Raw genomic sequence first — 18101 nt, 5'->3', positions numbered from 1 at the left:
GTGAAACTCAATATTAGGAAGGTGTTTACACTCAGTGTTAGAGAGCTTAGTTCAACTGTCCTACCCCATCAGAATCCAAAATACAAACTCGTTTTACTCCAATGTTTGTAAACCAAGTAAATGTAAACCCCATATAACCTCAAAACATGGTCAAAACTATAATTTGTATATTACAGATGGTCACTCCTTGCAACCATAGCTCTATGGATTTCAGTGGTTACATTTCTCCAGCCCCAGTAGTCAGCTTTTACCAAAACAGGGAGGACAATTTGTTATCGTTTCAACTGCTGATTGCTGCTTTAAGGTCCCCAGCTAAGACAACCAACCATCACATTGAGTAAAAATGTTCCTCAATAAAGCAGCCATCACTGAGCTGATTAAGTAAATGAAGTGGAAACCAAGGACGAGTGGAAATATGAATCCATATTGAATTAAGTATATGGCTGTACTCTGACTGCACAGATCAACTTTCAAAGACCTTCTAGTACTTCAGCTGCACATCTGCTCATACCTTTTTCACACTACTGAGCCAAACCCTAGGATGATTCTAGGCCAGGCCACGCTCTACTGTGCCAAGCCTGGTTACGCATCCATTGTAGTTTCTAAGACTATGCTGGAAAGGACAATGTGAAAGCCAGCGCAGTATGGTTAGCACAAGAGTGTGAAAAGGTTATGAGTATGCTTAGTTTCTGGAAATTAAGTCAATATCAATATCATTTCCACTGACTTCAAATGTTACTGTCAATTATGAAGCGCAGACATGTTTTGCAAGGAAGTCTGGCAACGTTTGGCCTTTTATTGGACAATGTAACAAAAGTAGATCAGACAACACAAATCAACAGAATCAACATCCAAATTGACAAACACACCAAGAGGTTTTAATAAAGTGCTGACCAAGAAAACAGATAAAGTAACTTAGACGTGAAGCTCACGCAGAAAAGTAAAAACATGATCAATGAAAATAAACAAATTAAAATCTACCTCACGTTAACTTCCCCCTCTGTAAAATGATTAAGGGCTTTGCTTGTCCCTTTGTTGTCTACTACGTGTTCAAAGGATGTGTTAGAGGCATATTATTATCAGTAGTAATTCATTTGAGGTTTGACCTTGTAATAATCATAAAAAAACTCAGTCTGAGTGCTTGTACTTTGTGCAATTCTCATTTGTAAAAACAAATATTAAAACCCTAGCTTCTAGTACATTCTAAAGCCACTCAGCAACAACAGTCATTTCTAAAGGCACACGAGAAACATTCCAACAGTGCTTAATTTGACCTCTAAAATGGAAAATACCACATTCATCATCCAGTCTGTGACATAGAGAAACAAACATCTATATTCAATCATACCTCCATCAATGAAATGCTTATCCACACAGAGGACAAACATTCAGTCCAGTTATATTTTCTGTCAAATATGTGAAACTTTGGTTACAGTAACCTGCTTGTAATGAATATTGAAAACTCAAAAAGCAAATGTTCAAAGTGTGCTGCCTTACTTAGCTCTGCTTTGCACAGAAATGACCCTTTCTGAAAAGAAAATGTCAATGTTTAAAAGTCAAACTTTAATATGCAGAGAAAAAATATGTATCAGATCAGATGGACAAAGAGTGAGCCCTCTGTGGAGAGGGAAAAGGATAAGAAACAAAGGGCTGTTGAAGGGATGTTGGTTGACAACACTTCCATTGAGTGTTTCTGTTAGGCTAAAGACTGAATTGAGCTGACCTCAGATAAAATCAGTATCACTCACTTCTCAACCCATTCAAAGACAGTATAAAAATGGACTTCTTGTAAAATGCTATTGAAGCATGAGCTTCAAGCTTTTGACAACAGGACAATAAAAGGAGACAAAGTAACAAAAAAAATCTAACCAACAGAAACATAAACATAAAAATGGTAGAATGCAAATGACGTTTTGAAAGTTACACACTAGCTTGTGTCTTGACAGTTGCTGCATCTATAACCGGTTGGATATATATATGTCCCCCAATTACGTCTCACGTCTTCTGATGCCTTCTACTGTTCATTTCAAAATAAGGGTCCTCGCTTTTGTTCTTGAGTTGGGTCTTCTTCGTGAGAGCAGTGTTCTTTTGGGAGGGGAGGGCTTTGATGTTGGGGCTGGTTTTTCGGGGGGCCGTTTTGGTGGGCTCTGGTTTGAGAGAGGGGGTGTTGGTGGTAGGCTCTTGCCTCCGTCCTGCCCTCTGTGCAGTTGGTACCGTTCTCTGGTTGGTCTTGCCAACAGCGGAAGAGCCACTAGGGGCCCCTGGTACCCACCCAGGGGTGCCACCACATGGAGGCACAACCACTTTGGGGATGGCCCTGGTTTGGGCCTGGCTTTTGGCTGTTGTGTCTTTGCTCTTGGGGAGCGCGATGTTGGATTTGGGCAGGGCTGTTGTGGCATTCCTGGAGGTAGGGTTTAGTGCCCTGGTGGGTTGGGCCGTTGCAGGCCTGGGTGTTGGCACAGCCACCCGGGGGGTTGGACGGACCAGTCTTGCAACATCCAGACGAAGGCTTGAGGTCGGGGAGGTGGGCCGCCTCTGAGACAGGCGGCGTTGGGTGGTGCCGGTTGGGGGTCGGCCATCTTTCTGGAAGTGTACCCTCGATGGGGCTGTGGCGGGGCGAGGCACTGTGATGGAGGTGTGGGTGGATGGAGTGGAGGAGGGTTTAGGACATTTACAGGAGGGCTCGGGGCACACAGGGCTACGGGGCTGGTAGAGGGCGCCGCAAGGGGATGGCCGGAGCTTCAGCTTGGGGGCAGAAGAGTAATGTAGCAGTGGTGCCGTCTGCTGGCTCTTGCCACTGTGAAGTGAAGGGCTTGGGCCCTGCTGCGAAGACAGGGTGGGTGACACAGCAGCCACCTTTTTGGGAATTGGCAAGGGCTTCTGGGTGGGCTTCTTGGGCGAGGGAAGGGGCATCTGCAGGATCTTTTTGGGTGCTGCAGCTGCTTTCCTGGGCAGAGTTGGGGTCGAGACGGGGGTGCAGGTAGCTTTGGAGGCCGAACCAGAGGAAGACGAGGAGGAAGACGAGGGGATGAGGTTGACTGCAGCAAGAGGGTCCATGTCAGGTAGAGGGGCCGCTGCTGCAGAGCCGTAGCCCGGTGGCCCCTTCTGGTATGCCAGGATCTTCTGCTCCAGAGTTGTGAACTGGAGCACCCGGCCGGGGTCGTACTTGAGCAGGAAACCCCTTAGGGTGTCCCAGCCACCCCCCACACGCACCATCACATGCTTCCCATGCAGCATCTACCACAGTGAGAGAGGGAGAGACAGGGATAAATAAATGTGAGACATTTCAGTTGGTCTCTTTAAAGGGTTAACAGTGAAGTGGTGACGCAGGGTACCGTGCTAAACGTCAAATTACCTCTAAATCCCGCGGTGTAAGCTCACAGCTTTTAAAGGAGGAACCACTATACCACCACTACTCACTGCCTACCACCACTACTAACCACTCACTACTCACTCCTACTACCACCAACTAATATCTACAGCTACCATCTATTTTTTCAGCTGCTGTTCCTTGGCCAATAAGTGAAGGCTGTTCCTTGGCCAATAAGTGAAGGCTGTTCCTTGGCCAATAAGTGAACGCTGTTCCTTGGCCAATAAGTGAACGCTGTTCCTTGGCCAATAAGTGAACGAAGGCTGTTCCTTGGCCAATAAGTGAACTGTTCTGTTCCTTGGCCAATAAGTGAACTCTGTTCCTTGGCCAATAAGTGAACTCTGTTCCTTGGCCAATAAGTGAACTCTGTTCCTTGGCCAATAAGTGAACTCTGTTCCTTGGCCAATAAGTGAACTGTTCCTGTTCCTTGGCCAATAAGTGAACTCTGTTCCTTGGCCAATAAGTGAACTCTGTTCCTTGGCCAATAAGTGAACTCTGTTCCTTGGCCAATAAGTGAACTCTGTTCCTTGGCCAATAAGTGAACTCTGTTCCTTGGCCAATAAGTGAACTCTGTTCCTTGGCCAATAAGTGAACTGTTCCTTGGCCAATTGAACCTGTTCCTTGGCCAATAAGTGAACTCTGTTCCTTGGCCAATAAGTGAACTCTGTTCCTTGGCCAATAAGTGAACTCTGTTCCTTGGCCAATAAGTGAACTCTGTTCCTTGGCCAATAAGTGAACTCTGTTCCTTGGCCAATAAGTGAACTCTGTTCCTTGGCCAATAAGTGAACTCTGTTCCTTGGCCAATAAGTGAACTCTGTTCCTTGGCCAATAAGTGAACTCTGTTCCTTGGCCAATAAGTGAACTCTGTTCCTTGGCCAATAAGTGAACTCTGTTCCTTGGCCAATAAGTGAACTCTGTTCCTTGGCCAATAAGTGAACGCTGTTCCTTGGCCAATAAGTGAAGGCTGTTCCTTGGCCAATAAGTGAAGGCTGTTCCTTGGCCAATAAGTGAAGGCTGTTCCTTGGCCAATAAGTGAACTCTGTTCCTTGGCCAATAAGTGAACTCTGTTCCTTGGCCAATAAGTGAACTCTGTTCCTTGGCCAATAAGTGAACTCTGTTCCTTGGCCAATAAGTGAACTCTGTTCCTTGGCCAATAAGTGAACTCTGTTCCTTGGCCAATAAGTGAACGCTGTTCCTTGGCCAATAAGTGAACTGTTCCTTGGCCAATAAGCTGTTCCTTGGCCAATAAGGAACCAAATAAGTGAACTCTGTTCCTTGGCCAATAAGTGAACTCTGTTCCTTGGCCAATAAGTGAACTCTGTTCCTTGGCCAATAAGTGAACTCTGTTCCTTGGCCAATAAGTGAACTCTGTTCCTTGGCCAATAAGTGAACTCCTGTTCCTTGGCCAATAAGTGAACTCTGTTCCTTGGCCAATAAGTGAACTCTGTTCCTTGGCCAATAAGTGAACTCTGTTCCTTGGCCAATAAGTGAACTCTGTTCCTTGGCCAATAAGCTGAACTCTGTTCCTTGGCCAATAAGTGAACTCTGTTCCTTGGCCAATAAGTGAACTCTGTTCCTTGGCCAATAAGTGAACTGTTCCTTGGCCAATAAGTGAACGCTGTTCCTTGGCCAATAAGTGAACTCTGTTCCTTGGCCAATAAGTGAACTCTGTTCCTTGGCCAATAAGTGAACTCTGTTCCTTGGCCAATAAGTGAACGCTGTTCCTTGGCCAATAAGTGAACTCTGTTCCTTGGCCAATAAGTGAACTTCTGTTCCTTGGCCAATAAGTGAACTGTTCCTTGGCCAATAAGTGAACTCTGTTCCTTGGCCAATAAGTGAACTCTGTTCCTTGGCCAATAAGTGAACTGTTCTGTTCCTTGGCCAATAAGTGAACTCTGTTCCTTGGCCAATAAGTGAACTCTGTTCCTTGGCCAATAAGTGAACTCTGTTCCTTGGCCAATAAGTGAACTCTGTTCCTTGGCCAATAAGTGAACTCTGTTCCTTGGCCAATAAGTGAACTCTGTTCCTTGGCCAATAAGTGAACTCTGTTCCTTGGCCAATAAGTGAACTCTGTTCCTTGGCCAATAAGTGAACTCTGTTCCTTGGCCAATAAGTGAACTCTGTTCCTTGGCCAATAAGTTCCTTGGCCAATAAGTGAACTCTGTTCCTTGGCCAATAAGTGAACTCTGTTCCTTGGCCAATAAGTGAACTCTGTTCCTTGGCCAATAAGTGAACTCTGTTCCTTGGCCAATAAGTGAACTCTGTTCCTTGGCCAATAAGTGAACTCTGTTCCTTGGCCAATAAGTGAACTCTGTTCCTTGGCCAATAAGTGAACTCTGTTCCTTGGCCAATAAGTGAACTCTGTTCCTTGGCCAATAAGTGAACTCTGTTCCTTGGCCAATAAGTGAACTCTGTTCCTTGGCCAATAAGTGAACTCTGTTCCTTGGCCAATAAGTGAACTCTGTTCCTTGGCCAATAAGTGAACTCTGTTCCTTGGCCAATAAGTGAACTCTGTTCCTTGGCCAATAAGTGAACTCTGTTCCTTGGCCAATAAGTGAACTCTGTTCCTTGGCCAATAAGTGAACTCTGTTCCTTGGCCAATAAGTGAACTCTGTTCCTTGGCCAATAAGTGAACTCTGTTCCTTGGCCAATAAGTGAACTCTGTTCCTTGGCCAATAAGTGAACTCTGTTCCTTGGCCAATAAGTGAACTCTGTTCCTTGGCCAATAAGTGAACTCTGTTCCTTGGCCAATAAGTGAACTGAACTCTGTTCCTTGGCCAATAAGTGAACTCTGTTCCTTGGCCAATAAGTGAACTCTGTTCCTTGGCCAATAAGTGACTCTGTTCCTTGGCCAATAAGTGAACTCTGTTCCTTGGCCAATAAGTGAACTCTGTTCCTTGGCCAATAAGTGAACTCTGTTCCTTGGCCAATAAGTGAACTCTGTTCCTTGGCCAATAAGTGAACTCTGTTCCTTGGCCAATAAGTGAACTCTGTTCCTTGGCCAATAAGTGAACTCTGTTCCTTGGCCAATAAGTGAACTCTGTTCCTTGGCCAATAAGTGAACTCTGTTCCTTGGCCAATAAGTGAACTCTGTTCCTTGGCCAATAAGTGAACTCTGTTCCTTGGCCAATAAGTGAACTCTGTTCCTTGGCCAATAAGTGAACTCTGTTCCTTGAACTCTGCCAATAAGTGAACTCTGTTCCTTGGCCAATAAGTGAACTCTGTTCCTTGGCCAATAAGTGAACTCTGTTCCTTGGCCAATAAGTGAACTCTGTTCCTTGGCCAATAAGTGAACTCTGTTCCTTGGCCAATAAGTGAACTCTGTTCCTTGGCCAATAAGTGAACTCTGTTCCTTGGCCAATAAGTGAACTCTGTTCCTTGGCCAATAAGTGAACTCTGTTCCTTGGCCAATAAGTGAACTCTGTTCCTTGGCCAATAAGTGAACTCTGTTCCTTGGCCAATAAGTGAACTCTGTTCCTTGGCCAATAAGTGAACTCTGTTCCTTGGCCAATAAGTTAACTCTGTTCCTTGGCCAATAAGTTAACTCTGTTCCTTGGCCAATAAGTTAACTCTGTTCCTTGGCCAATAAGTTAACTCTGTTCCTTGGCCAATAAGTTAACTCTGTTCCTTGGCCAATAAGTTAACTCTGTTCCTTGGCCAATAAGTTAACTCTGTTCCTTGGCCAATAAGTTAACTCTGTTCCTTGGCCAATAAGTTAACTCTGTTCCTTGGCCAATAAGTGAACTCTGTTCCTTGGCCAATAAGTGAACTCTGTTCCTTGGCCAATAAGTTAACTCTGTTCCTTGGCCAATAAGTGAACTCTGTTCCTTGGCCCGACCTCCTGTCCAGTACTAACGAGATCCACTCTGCTTCCCTAATGAGCTTAGGGTGTGATCTGCTGCTGTGTGGAACCATGAGCCACTGAGACAGATGTTTCCAGCTTCCTTTATCCTACAACGCTGCTTTTTATACTTGGCGTGGCTTTTTACTTTCCAGTTGTATCACCATTTTATCAGCCTTAAATACACAACATTGATACTAAGCTTACTTGACTTTTCTAAAATGCTTTGTCTCAAGTCTACAGGTCTATCTAGTCTATATATCAGGTTGGTCTCAAGTCTACAAGACTTATCTGGTCTATATATCAGGTTGGTCTCAAGTCTACAAGACTATCTGGTCTATATATCAGGTTGGTCTCAAGTCTACAAGACTATCTGGTCTATATATCAGGTTGGTCTCAAGTCTACAAGACTATCTGGTCTATATATCAGGTTGGTCTCAAGTCTACAAGACTATCTGGTCTATATATCAGGTTGGTCTCAAGTCTACAAGACTATCTGGTCTATATATCAGGTTGGTCTCAGGTCTACAAGACTATCTGGTCTATATATCAGGTTGGTCTCAGGTCTACAAGACTATCTGGTCTATATATCAGGTTGGTCTCAGGTCTACAAGACTATCTGGTCTATATATCAGGTTGGTCTCAGGTCTACAAGACTATCTGGTCTATATATCAGGTTGGTCTCAAGTCTACAAGACTATCTGGTCTATAGTATGTGAAGGTATAAAAGGACCAGACGACAGGTACTGACCATAGAATTACATCAAGTGTAGTAATTTCATTTCTATGGTGCTGACACAGCCAAGCTTGTGCCAGGCACCGAGACTGAACCTTTTGATTAATGGCCAGGTAATGAATGAGGTTACGGTAGAGAGATGTTTCCTGGTCTCTTGGCAGAGGACAGAAAGGGTGTGTCACTAGCTACAGGTCTAATGCTCACTTAGCAGTGGAATTGACTCAGTGCAACATCTACAGCACATACACTGATGTTCAATGCTTGGGAGAGGTCAGTGTGTCACTATACAGTTTGTGCTGCTCACCCGGATGAAGAGGGTCTTGTCTCCCAGTCTGTAACGGCCCTCTGACAGGTATTCAATAGATACTCTCTGGGAGCAGTTACACGGAGGCTCGTCCGTCAGATGTTGCTCCTGTAACACAGAGGGAGAATTAACATGGGCCTATAGAGTCCTGGCTAAGGAAGTAAGAACATGAGAAAGAAATGTTCTAAAACATTGAGAAACCCTGTTTCATTAACCCATCACCTAAGGATAAAGCAGAGTTGCTAACAGGAAAACGCAATGAACCGATGAACTCAAATGAACCAATTTTAAGTTGCAAAGACTTGAAAGGCTAGAGAGCAGCACTCAGTAGCAGCCTCTGAATACTGTAGTTTAAGAGGACCGCTTTGGCAAACACACTAATCAAAGGCTAAGTGTCATGCAGCTTAGGCTGTGGACACAGGAAGTGTTCTTCTGATGTTTGTTGATGTTGTGACTGAGCTGCATTTGTGCCACAGGCTACAGAGTCACATGACCCCAGATGGATGGAGCATCACGAGGACCATAATGACTCATACAGTCCTGAGCAGTGAGGCAACTAGAGCCCCCGCTGCCTCCATCTTGGATCTGATGAAATGGGTCACCAACTAACTATTTTAATAGAACAACAAGAGAGATGAGAGGAGAGGAAAGTGGAGAGTCGAGTCCCTATTTAGTCAGTAGAAATTTGACAATAGCACAGTTAACTCCTGGAGTGACTTACCCCAGGCTGGTAGAGGCCCCCATGCTGGCAGCACACAGTGAAGGTTTTGACTGCAGGAGCAGGCTCTGTCGTCTTCAGCAGGGTCTCCTCCAGATCAATCTCCTTCTCCAGTTTCACCAGCACCGGAGGCTCCACACCATACCTATGGAGAAAAACAGATCAGTACAGTGCTTTAAAAGGGACTGTTAGGAATTGAAAAAAAGAGTGAAGACATCAAAACTATGAAATAACACATGGAATCACTGTAGGCGTGTCCAAACCTTTGACTGGTACTGTACATCATCTATCAACCAAGGGAAACTTACTTGGAGACGATGCGGCCGATCTCTAGCAGACACAGACACACCTGCCGGGGATCCTTGTGCAGAACTGCGAGACAGAGAAAATACATACTGTAGAGAGACGACATGGTTGTATAGTATAGCAGCAGTGTCACAAACCCATTACTTATAATGAGAAGGTGTCCACACAGAGAACTTATGTTAATTGCTCTCTATGGTGGATCCTATTATGTCATTAAGGAGGACGGCTTAAACAAAAGCCAGACAATGGCTGCAGTGGAGGCATCTGCTCCGTTCAGTCATTAAAGGCTTACAACTCAGCCCATGTTCCTTTGAACCGATTAAGCTAAGGAGCAATTAATCAACTCCCAGGGTAATGTCGTAATGTATCAAACTCCAAGGGCAACATAGTAATGTATTAATCAACTCCTAGGGTAATATAGTAACATTAATTAACTCCAAGGATAATGTAGTAACGTTACATGAGTGGTGGGATGGAATGGAGTTGGACCCTACCTCAACTGTACAACCATGGTTCTGCTCCACTGATTACACAAGACTGAATGGGTTTTGGTTTGATTGACACCTGTGGACAGTTCGTGCTAGAATGCTAAGCTAACTAGAGGCTGCCGGAAACCCCCCCACCAAATATGCACTTCAAAACTGTCTGGAGCGATTGCCGTTTGTGATTAGCTCCTACTTACTGTGCCTACTGGTCAGTACAGCCTCCCCACCAAACTAAAACGCGTACCTAGGCCCTCTGATTCAAACAGGTACGTCTCCTCCACACCTATGCGGCGACACCAGCCCAGGAAGTTGGCAGTGTTGTCGCGCGCGAAAAAGGACCCTGGAGAGGCATTGCACTTGCATGTCACCTTCTTCATGGGAAACAACTGCAGGGAAAGGCATTCAAAAAGTATAACAAATGAACCACACATGCATTGCATCACAGTTGACATATGACCATGATATTTTCAAATGGACAGAAAAAAAACATGAATTTCAGAACCAAACGCACCAACTCGTTTCAGATGGGAAACAGACCACCATCTCAAATTACCCTATCCATTACCACTCTCCACACTCGCCTACTTTTCCTTAATATCCTGGTCCCCCTGCCATTCCTGTCGCCACTGCTCACCTTGCCCATATCAGAGGCCCCGCTCTGAGAGATCCTGCTCTGCAGAGCTCCGATTAGCTGACACAGCTTCACCCCATTGTTCAGCTCCGCCATGAAGCTCTCCGCTCTCACCTCCTCTCCTGTGTATCAGAGACAGAGAGGAAAATAGTGTGTTCGTGTTTATTTTTGGGAGGGGTGAGTGACAGGGCGAGACATTTAAGGCCAAATGATTAACAAAAGGAAGAATTCTAGGCTGCACATCCAAAAACTTCATTTGCCAGGTTCAGGTTACAAATAATGCCACAGGAACAAGACAACGACACACTTTTTGAATTATTTCCCCCATGACCCTCCTGGTCTTACCCAGCATCCCGGTGAGCCAGATGGCCAGGTCCTCTTGCATGGGTACCAGTGTGGCTTCGTGGCGCACGGCCAGCCACTGGTCATACTGGAAGACATCGGCCAAGCCCGGCCCATGGCGCAGGGTCAAAGGGCTGCGAGGACTCTGCAGGGGCGTGTCAAACTTCTCCCTGAACCACACCTGCAAGGGGGGGGGGGAAGATAGTTTGTCACTCAATGTGTCCTCTACCACCAGCTGGTACCATTAATATGGGGAGAGAGTGCAGAAAAAGGTTTTGGGTGCTGACAATGAAATGTTCCTAGCATATCGCTTACATTCACCCGTTATTCAACAATTCCATTATATTACAAGTGGTGTCAGCCTGGCAAAGGATGTCATTGTCAGAATAGATTCCAGCACGACAGTGATTGTATCCAAATGCTCGTAGACTAAAGGAGCTGCACGGATCACTGGAAGTGGGTTTAGACTCTGTTGGCAGTGGGATAGGCCGGGGGGAGAAATCCGAAATCCTTCACTCACACAGGCTACGAGAACTCAGCCCCTGGCACACAGACCGCGCCTTCATCAGGGCAAGAATAACATGATTCAAGCATATCAATTTTCAAACATGTTGATATTCATCAGTATACAATTTCAACATTTGGCCCCCTAAAAAAACTATCCAGCTACACTAATAAGATTGAAGTGCAAATAGACAGAGGAAAGGTTGCCTTGGAGATTGAGCAGCGTTTTGTAAGACTCTAAAATGGAAGAGGAATAGAAATAGGATATTGTCGAGACAACCAAGTCCTCCGAGACGGCCTACTAGATGTCTGCGGTGATATTCCACTTGCAGTGAGGGAAAGGAAATCAGCTGAGGGGAGGAGAATTCCTGGAGGCTGGAACAAGCACTGTATTCTACAGTCACATCAGATTAACCTCCAATCATGGACCCTGACAAATCAGCCGGGCTAGACAATCTGGACACTCTCTTTCTAAAATTATCTGCCGAAATTGTTGCAACCCCTATTACTAGCCTGTCCAACCTCTCTTTCGTGTCTTCTGAGATTCCCAAAGATTGGAAAGCTGCCGCGGTCATCCCCCTCTTCAAAGGGGGAGACACTCTAGACCCAAACTGCTACAGACCTATATCTATCCTACCCTGCCTTTCTAAGGTCTTCGAAAGCCAAGTTAACAAACAGATAACCGACCATTTTAAATCCCACCATACCTTCTCCACTATGCAATCTGGTTTCAGAGCTGGTCATGGGTGCATCTCAGCCACGCTCAAGGTCCTAAACGATATTTTAACCGCCATCGATAAGAAACAATACTGTGCAGCCGTATTCATTGGTCTGGCCAAGGCTTTCGACTCTGTCAATCACTGTATACTTATTGGCAGACATCGATAGCCTTGGTTTCTCAAATGATTGCCTCGCCTGGTTCATCAACTCCTTCTCTGATAGAGTTCAGTGTGTCAAATCGGAGGGCCTGTTGTCCGGGCCTCTGGCAGTCTCTATGGGGGTGCCTCAGGGTTCAATTCTCTGTATACACCAATTATGTCGCTCTTGCTGCTGGTGAGTCCCTGATCCACCTCCACGCAGACGACACCATTCTGTATACTTTTGGCCCTTCTTTGGACACTGTGCTAACAACCCTCCAGACGAGCTTCAATGCAATACAACTCTCCTTCCTTGGCCTCCAATTGCTCTTAAATACAAGTAAAACTAAATGCATGCTCTTCAACCAATAGCTGCCTGCACCTGCCAGCCCGTCCAACATCACTACTCTGGACGGTTCTGACTTAGAATATGTGGACAACTACAAATACCTAGGTGTATGGTTAGACTGTAAACTCTCCTTCCAGACTCACATCAAACATCTCCAATCCAAAGTTAAATCTATTTCGCAACAAAGCATCCTTCACTCATGCTGCCAAACATACCCTTGTAAAGCTGACCATCCTACCGATCCTCGACTTCAGGTGATGTCATTTACAAAATAGCCTCCAATACCCTACTCAATAAATTGGATGCAGTCTATCACAGTGCCATCCGTTTTGTCACCAAAGCCCCATATACTACCCACCACTGCGACCTGTACACTCTCGTTGGCTGGCCCTCGCTTCCTACTCGTCGCCAAACCCACTGGCTCCAGGTCATCTACAAGACCCTGCTAGGTAAAGTCTCCCCTTATCTCAGCTTGCTGGTTACCATAGCAGCACCCACCTGTAGCACTCGCTCCAGCAGGTATATCTCTCTGGTCACCCCCAAAACCAATTCTTTCGCCTCTCCTTCCAGTTCTCTGCTGCCAGTGACTGGAACGAACTACAAAAATCTCTGAAACTGGAAACGCTCATCTCCTTCACTAGCTTTAAGCACCAGCTGCCAGAGCAGCTCACAGATTACTGCAACTGTACATAGCCCATCTATAATTTAGCCCAAACAACTACCTCTCCCCCTACTGTATGTATTTATTTTGCTTCTTTGCACCTCATTATTTCTCTCTACTTTGCACATTCTTCCACTGCAAATCTACCATTCCAGTGTTTTACTTGCTATATTGTATTTACCTCGCCACCATGGCCTTTTTTTTGCCTTTACCTCCCTTATCTTACCTCATTTGCTCACATTGGATATAGACATTTTTTCTACTGTATTATTGACTATGTTTGTTTTACTAAATGTGTAACTCTGTGTTGTTGTATGTGTCAAACTGCTTTGCTTTATCTTGGCCAGGTCGCAATTGTAAATGAGAACTTCTTAACTTGCCTACCTGGTTAAATAAAGGTGAAAAATAAACAAATAAATAAATAAACACAGCTGACAGTATAGCCGCTATCGCTGCCTCTCTCCCACACCCTCATTGGCATATCATGATTGAGACTTTCCCTGGGTTTAGCCTCACAGAAAGGTCTCGGTTGTTCTTTGGGAGTTTTTCCACGACCCCATTTGAGTGACTCAAAAACTTCAGTGGGGGTAGAGAACGAGGGCGAGTCAAGTCACTGTTGGAGATATTTGACGTCACAGAAAACATCCCAGACTGAGAAGAAAGAGTGAGAGAGAAAGTGAGAGAAAGAGAAAGTGAGAGAAATAAGATATGAGAGAGCAAGGGGTGTGAGAGAGAAAGAGAGTGAGAGCATAAATGGCCCTGCTCAGTAGATAGCATTTAAAATTCTGTCTGGTTGTCAAAAGATGTGCATTTAATTAAAACACAAATTAGAAGAAATTCTCGCAATTCCTCCTCCCCAACCCCCTCTCCCTTACATAACTGTGTTCTAAAGATAAGGTGCATGGCTGGTGCTCTGGGCAAGGCAACCCCACAACTTATGTTGTTTTCCATCTTACTCGCACTGAATACAGCTAATTAGAGAAAAGGCGACGAGGAGGGGAGTGTTTGAGTTACATAAACATGTGGAGATTACCACCATACCATTGGGGATTACCTGTGGTGACCTCTCCAGCGTCACCTGACTGGATGCAGGTTTAACAGAAATCAAAGCTTTAGTAGCCCTCACGTGAGCTTATTCTAGTTAGACATCAATTCAATTGATCCTTAATGGTAGTCCTTGTGCAGTAGAATATCTACCACCTTTCCTGTGTCCAAATAAAATTGCTAAATAGTTTTGGGTACTGTGAAAACTTTAGACTCCTCCCAAGTATACGTTTAGTTTTCAGAATAAGTGTACAGGCAAGGTACTGTGTACAGGCAAGTAGACTAATTGTGTAAACAAATACAGCATAATAGTGGTAAATCTGGCAGATAGGGGAGGGAGATTGTAAGAGTTTTAAACATTGGACTTTAAAGCTCCCTCTTAATGGAACATAGAAAAGGGATTTTAAACAGAAAATCTACATTCCTAACTCGTTCTTAATGAAGAAACCAAATAGCCATTCAGGATGATGTGGATCGCATATATGTACACATACTAGGCCTCTCGATTGCATGTTGGTGTGATCACAAGACAGACACCAAGCCAATGAGTTTGAATACTTCTCAAATGCATCCTTTCACCCTTCCTTAACGGAATCACATGATTTGAGTGCAAAAAACTGTTTCCACTACATTGCTTTCACTAATAATGATGTCACATCAATTTAGTGATGGGGGAAAAATACATATCACAATAATATTTTGGACAATATTATAATTTATATTTTCACTGTGCTTGCGCCAAAACGCCAGTATTTTTCATCCGAAATCTTGTTCTCTGTCTTATATATAAAATAGTAAGCCAACATGGTTACAGCACTTTTAGTTCAATGACTGATCAACACTCATTTTGTCATGGTTCTCTCGTCCCTCTGCAGCAGACATTGGGTGAGCAATATGTTAGGAACAGCAAAGCATAATAAAATCACAGTATCGAATCGCAATTCATATTGTATCGGCACCGACACATGATAATATTGTATCGTGAGGCCCCTGGCAATTCCCAGCCCTACATCAGATCAGTGATAACGTCAAGGACGAGAGGAAGGAAGGATTCAAACAGGGCCAGAGTTACACCTGCTAGTCCTTTATGCTCCTCCGAGTTGTGAATGGTTCTTGATGACCTTTGACTCAGAGGAGAAACAGAGGAATTTATGGATTTTTCCCATTGTATAAACCTCGAAACCCCACAGGCAGGGCCGTAACCAAGGTCTGAGTTTTGCAGTGAGGTCTGGAAAAAGAAATAGAGCAGGGGGCCTTAATGAGTCGAACAAGACGTTGGAAACAGCAGCGTGAGGAACTGACTCAGTGCAAAAAGACAACAAAAGGACAGATATAAGCCACTCGACATCAGTGTAAATCGTTTTAAGGTGGCGCTCAGTGTTCCAGGCTTGGATGACAAGTAAAAATCCTTCACTAAAACGGGCGCAGGCGAAGAGCATCTTATGGTCAATGACCCTAACAGCGTGGAGCACTGTCAAAAAAATCCACTATCATCAACGGATTTTGTTGAAGGGGCCATGAGCTCAGCAGGGTATTTGCCTCCGGATGAAAGTGACAAAATGAAAACGATCAACATGCAATTCTGAGGCTATTCAACTCCGACACCGAAGGAGATGACTTCAGAGTGCACAGGAGGAGGAAGATAGTGACCAATGACTTTCTTGGTAGGCTATAATGTTTCGAAAGCGTTAAAGCCATGTTTCGTTTAAAGAAAGTTCATTTGTTTCAATGTACCGGTCAAACTTCCTTATTTATGTACAAAATCATTTTTTTAATAATTCAGTGATTTCACGTGCTTAATAGTCCAGCAATTTTTTGCTCAAAAAAATTTTATGTCATTCATTTTGTAATTTTAATAAGTCAGATTTTTTTACTTTATTGACAAAAAAGACAATTAACTTGGACAATTCTTGGAACACATTTTGCCACAGGGTGGGGATATTTTTTTGTAGACTTAAAGCACATGTTCTACAATTCTACACATTCTGCCATAACTTATGCCATGTTAACCTGTTACTCCTACCCCCTACTTTTTCGAACATTCTGTTAAAAATCGCGCAACATTTCAGCGCCCTGTTACTCAGGCCAGGAATATAGTATATGCATATGATTAGTATGTGTGGATAGAAAACACTCAGACGTTTATAAAATTGGTTAAATCACGGCTGTGACTATAACAGAACGTGCGTTTCATCGAAAAGTGCAGGAAAATCTGATCACTGAAAGTGGAAAAATATATCCATCCGCCACTTCAACCCATTGTTATGGGCGAACGACATTAAATGGGGCTGAGGTTGCAGTACCTACAGCTTCCACACGATGTCAACAGTTGTCATTTGCCAATTCTTTGTTTCTTGGTCAAACAAACAAGAGACAGGCTTTTTCTTCAGGTCTCCGACCGGATATTTTGGTTGAGAAATACACGGACATTATTTCCAGACGGACCCCTATAGAAAACACTTCGTCTCGTGATTAATTTGATCGCTTATTAACGTTTACAAATACCTAAAGTTGCATTACAAAAGTATTTCGAAGTGTTTTGTGAAAGTTTATCGTCTACTTTTTTAATTTAAAAAATGACGTTATGTTATAAGACGCAATTTTTTTCCGTTTATCACACAGTCTTCATAGATCGATATCTAGGCTATATATGGACCGATTTAATCGAAAAAAAGACACAATAGTGATTATGGGACATCTAGGAGTGCCAACAAAGAAGATGGTCAAAGGTAATGAATGTTTTATATTTTATTTGTGCGGTTTGTGTAGCGCCGACTATGCTAATTATTTTGTTTACGTCCCCTGCGGGTCTTTTGGGGTGTTACATGCTATCAGATAATAGCTTATCATGCTTTCGCCGAAAAGCATTTTAAAAATCTGACTTGTTGCCTGGATTCACAACGAGTGTAGCTTTAATTCAATACCTTGCATGTGTATTTTAATGAACGTTTGAGTTTTAACTAGTACTATTAGCATTTAGCGTAGCGCATTTGCATTTCCAGATCTCTAGATGGGACGCCTGCGTGCCAGGTAGGAGCAAGAGGTTAATATAATATCTGAGTGAAAGTGACTAACAAAATATAATACGAGGGCCTCCTGGAGGTCAGGGCCCCTGGGCACACGCAGGGTGTCGGTAATTCAGCCATGATTACAACAAGTTTAGATAGTTGGCTAAACTAATTAACCAATCCATTTTTTTTACTGCCATTGGTGAGTAACAATTGAAAAACTGCTTATGCACAAAATGGCACCTAGTGTATTCTACAATCCTAACTCAACAGTAAATTGAGACCCTGACTGTCCCCCCCCCCCCCCCCAAAAAAAAACATTTTAAAAAACATGTATGAGATCCAGACCTCTGTGTCCTCATATGTAGTTACGGCCCTGCCCACAGGGTATTGGCCTCCTCAGATATCAGACGGCCTTGAGAGCAAACAGATTATGTTGCTGGAGATAATAGACCAGTAAAAACAGTAAAGCGATCAGGTGTCAATCCGCCTCCTGAATAGACAAGCTCAGGGCTGCCCAACCCTCTTCCTGGATCTACCGTCCTGTGGGTTCAGTCCAACCCTACTTTAACACCTGATCCTACTAATTAGCTGCTCAACAAGACCTTAACTAGCTGAATCAGATATGCTAAATTAGGGTTGGACTGAAAACATACAGGACAGTAGATCTCCAGGAAGAGGGTTGGGCAGCCCAGGACAAACTAAACCAGGAAAGCGTTAGAGATTTTGAATGACTCGTGAAGGGTCCTAAACTGATGAGAACGTCACGATTTTGCTTTGCCATTGTAGCCGAGCCGTTTTGCTAACACCTGACTGCTGCTCCTATCCTTTAGATATGTAAACACAGCAGGGATAGGGACCACGGTATGAGAAGAGGTCTTTGGACTGGGCCTTTGAGGGAAAAGGAATTACCCCTTCTGAACAACAAAAAAACGTTCCAAAAAT

At 44.0% G+C, this 18101-nt stretch overlaps 1 protein-coding gene across 3 annotated transcripts in view; it reads right to left on the bottom strand.

Annotated features, from left to right (window-relative positions):
* Positions 1-769: 769 nt before the first annotated feature.
* Positions 770-18101, bottom strand: part of LOC123994418 (GAS2-like protein 3) — a 33877-nt gene continuing 16545 nt past the window's right edge. For all 3 annotated transcript variants that reach the window (XM_046296956.1, XM_046296958.1, XM_046296957.1), the window contains exons 3-9: positions 10737-10914; positions 10395-10513; positions 10005-10146; positions 9278-9341; positions 8973-9114; positions 8252-8359; positions 770-3237 (exon numbers count right to left, since the gene is read on the bottom strand). In XM_046296956.1, the coding sequence (XP_046152912.1) occupies positions 1996-3237; positions 8252-8359; positions 8973-9114; positions 9278-9341; positions 10005-10146; positions 10395-10513; positions 10737-10914 (1995 nt within the window). In that variant the 3' untranslated portion in view covers positions 770-1995. The remainder of the gene's footprint in view (positions 3238-8251; positions 8360-8972; positions 9115-9277; positions 9342-10004; positions 10147-10394; positions 10514-10736; positions 10915-18101) is intronic.

This window comes from Oncorhynchus gorbuscha, linkage group LG14, assembly GCF_021184085.1.
Source record: "Oncorhynchus gorbuscha isolate QuinsamMale2020 ecotype Even-year linkage group LG14, OgorEven_v1.0, whole genome shotgun sequence".
NCBI classification, from domain to species: domain Eukaryota; kingdom Metazoa; phylum Chordata; class Actinopteri; order Salmoniformes; family Salmonidae; genus Oncorhynchus; species Oncorhynchus gorbuscha.
The sequence above is the reverse complement of the archived record's forward strand: the minus strand, read 5'-3'. Positions and strand labels throughout refer to the sequence as shown.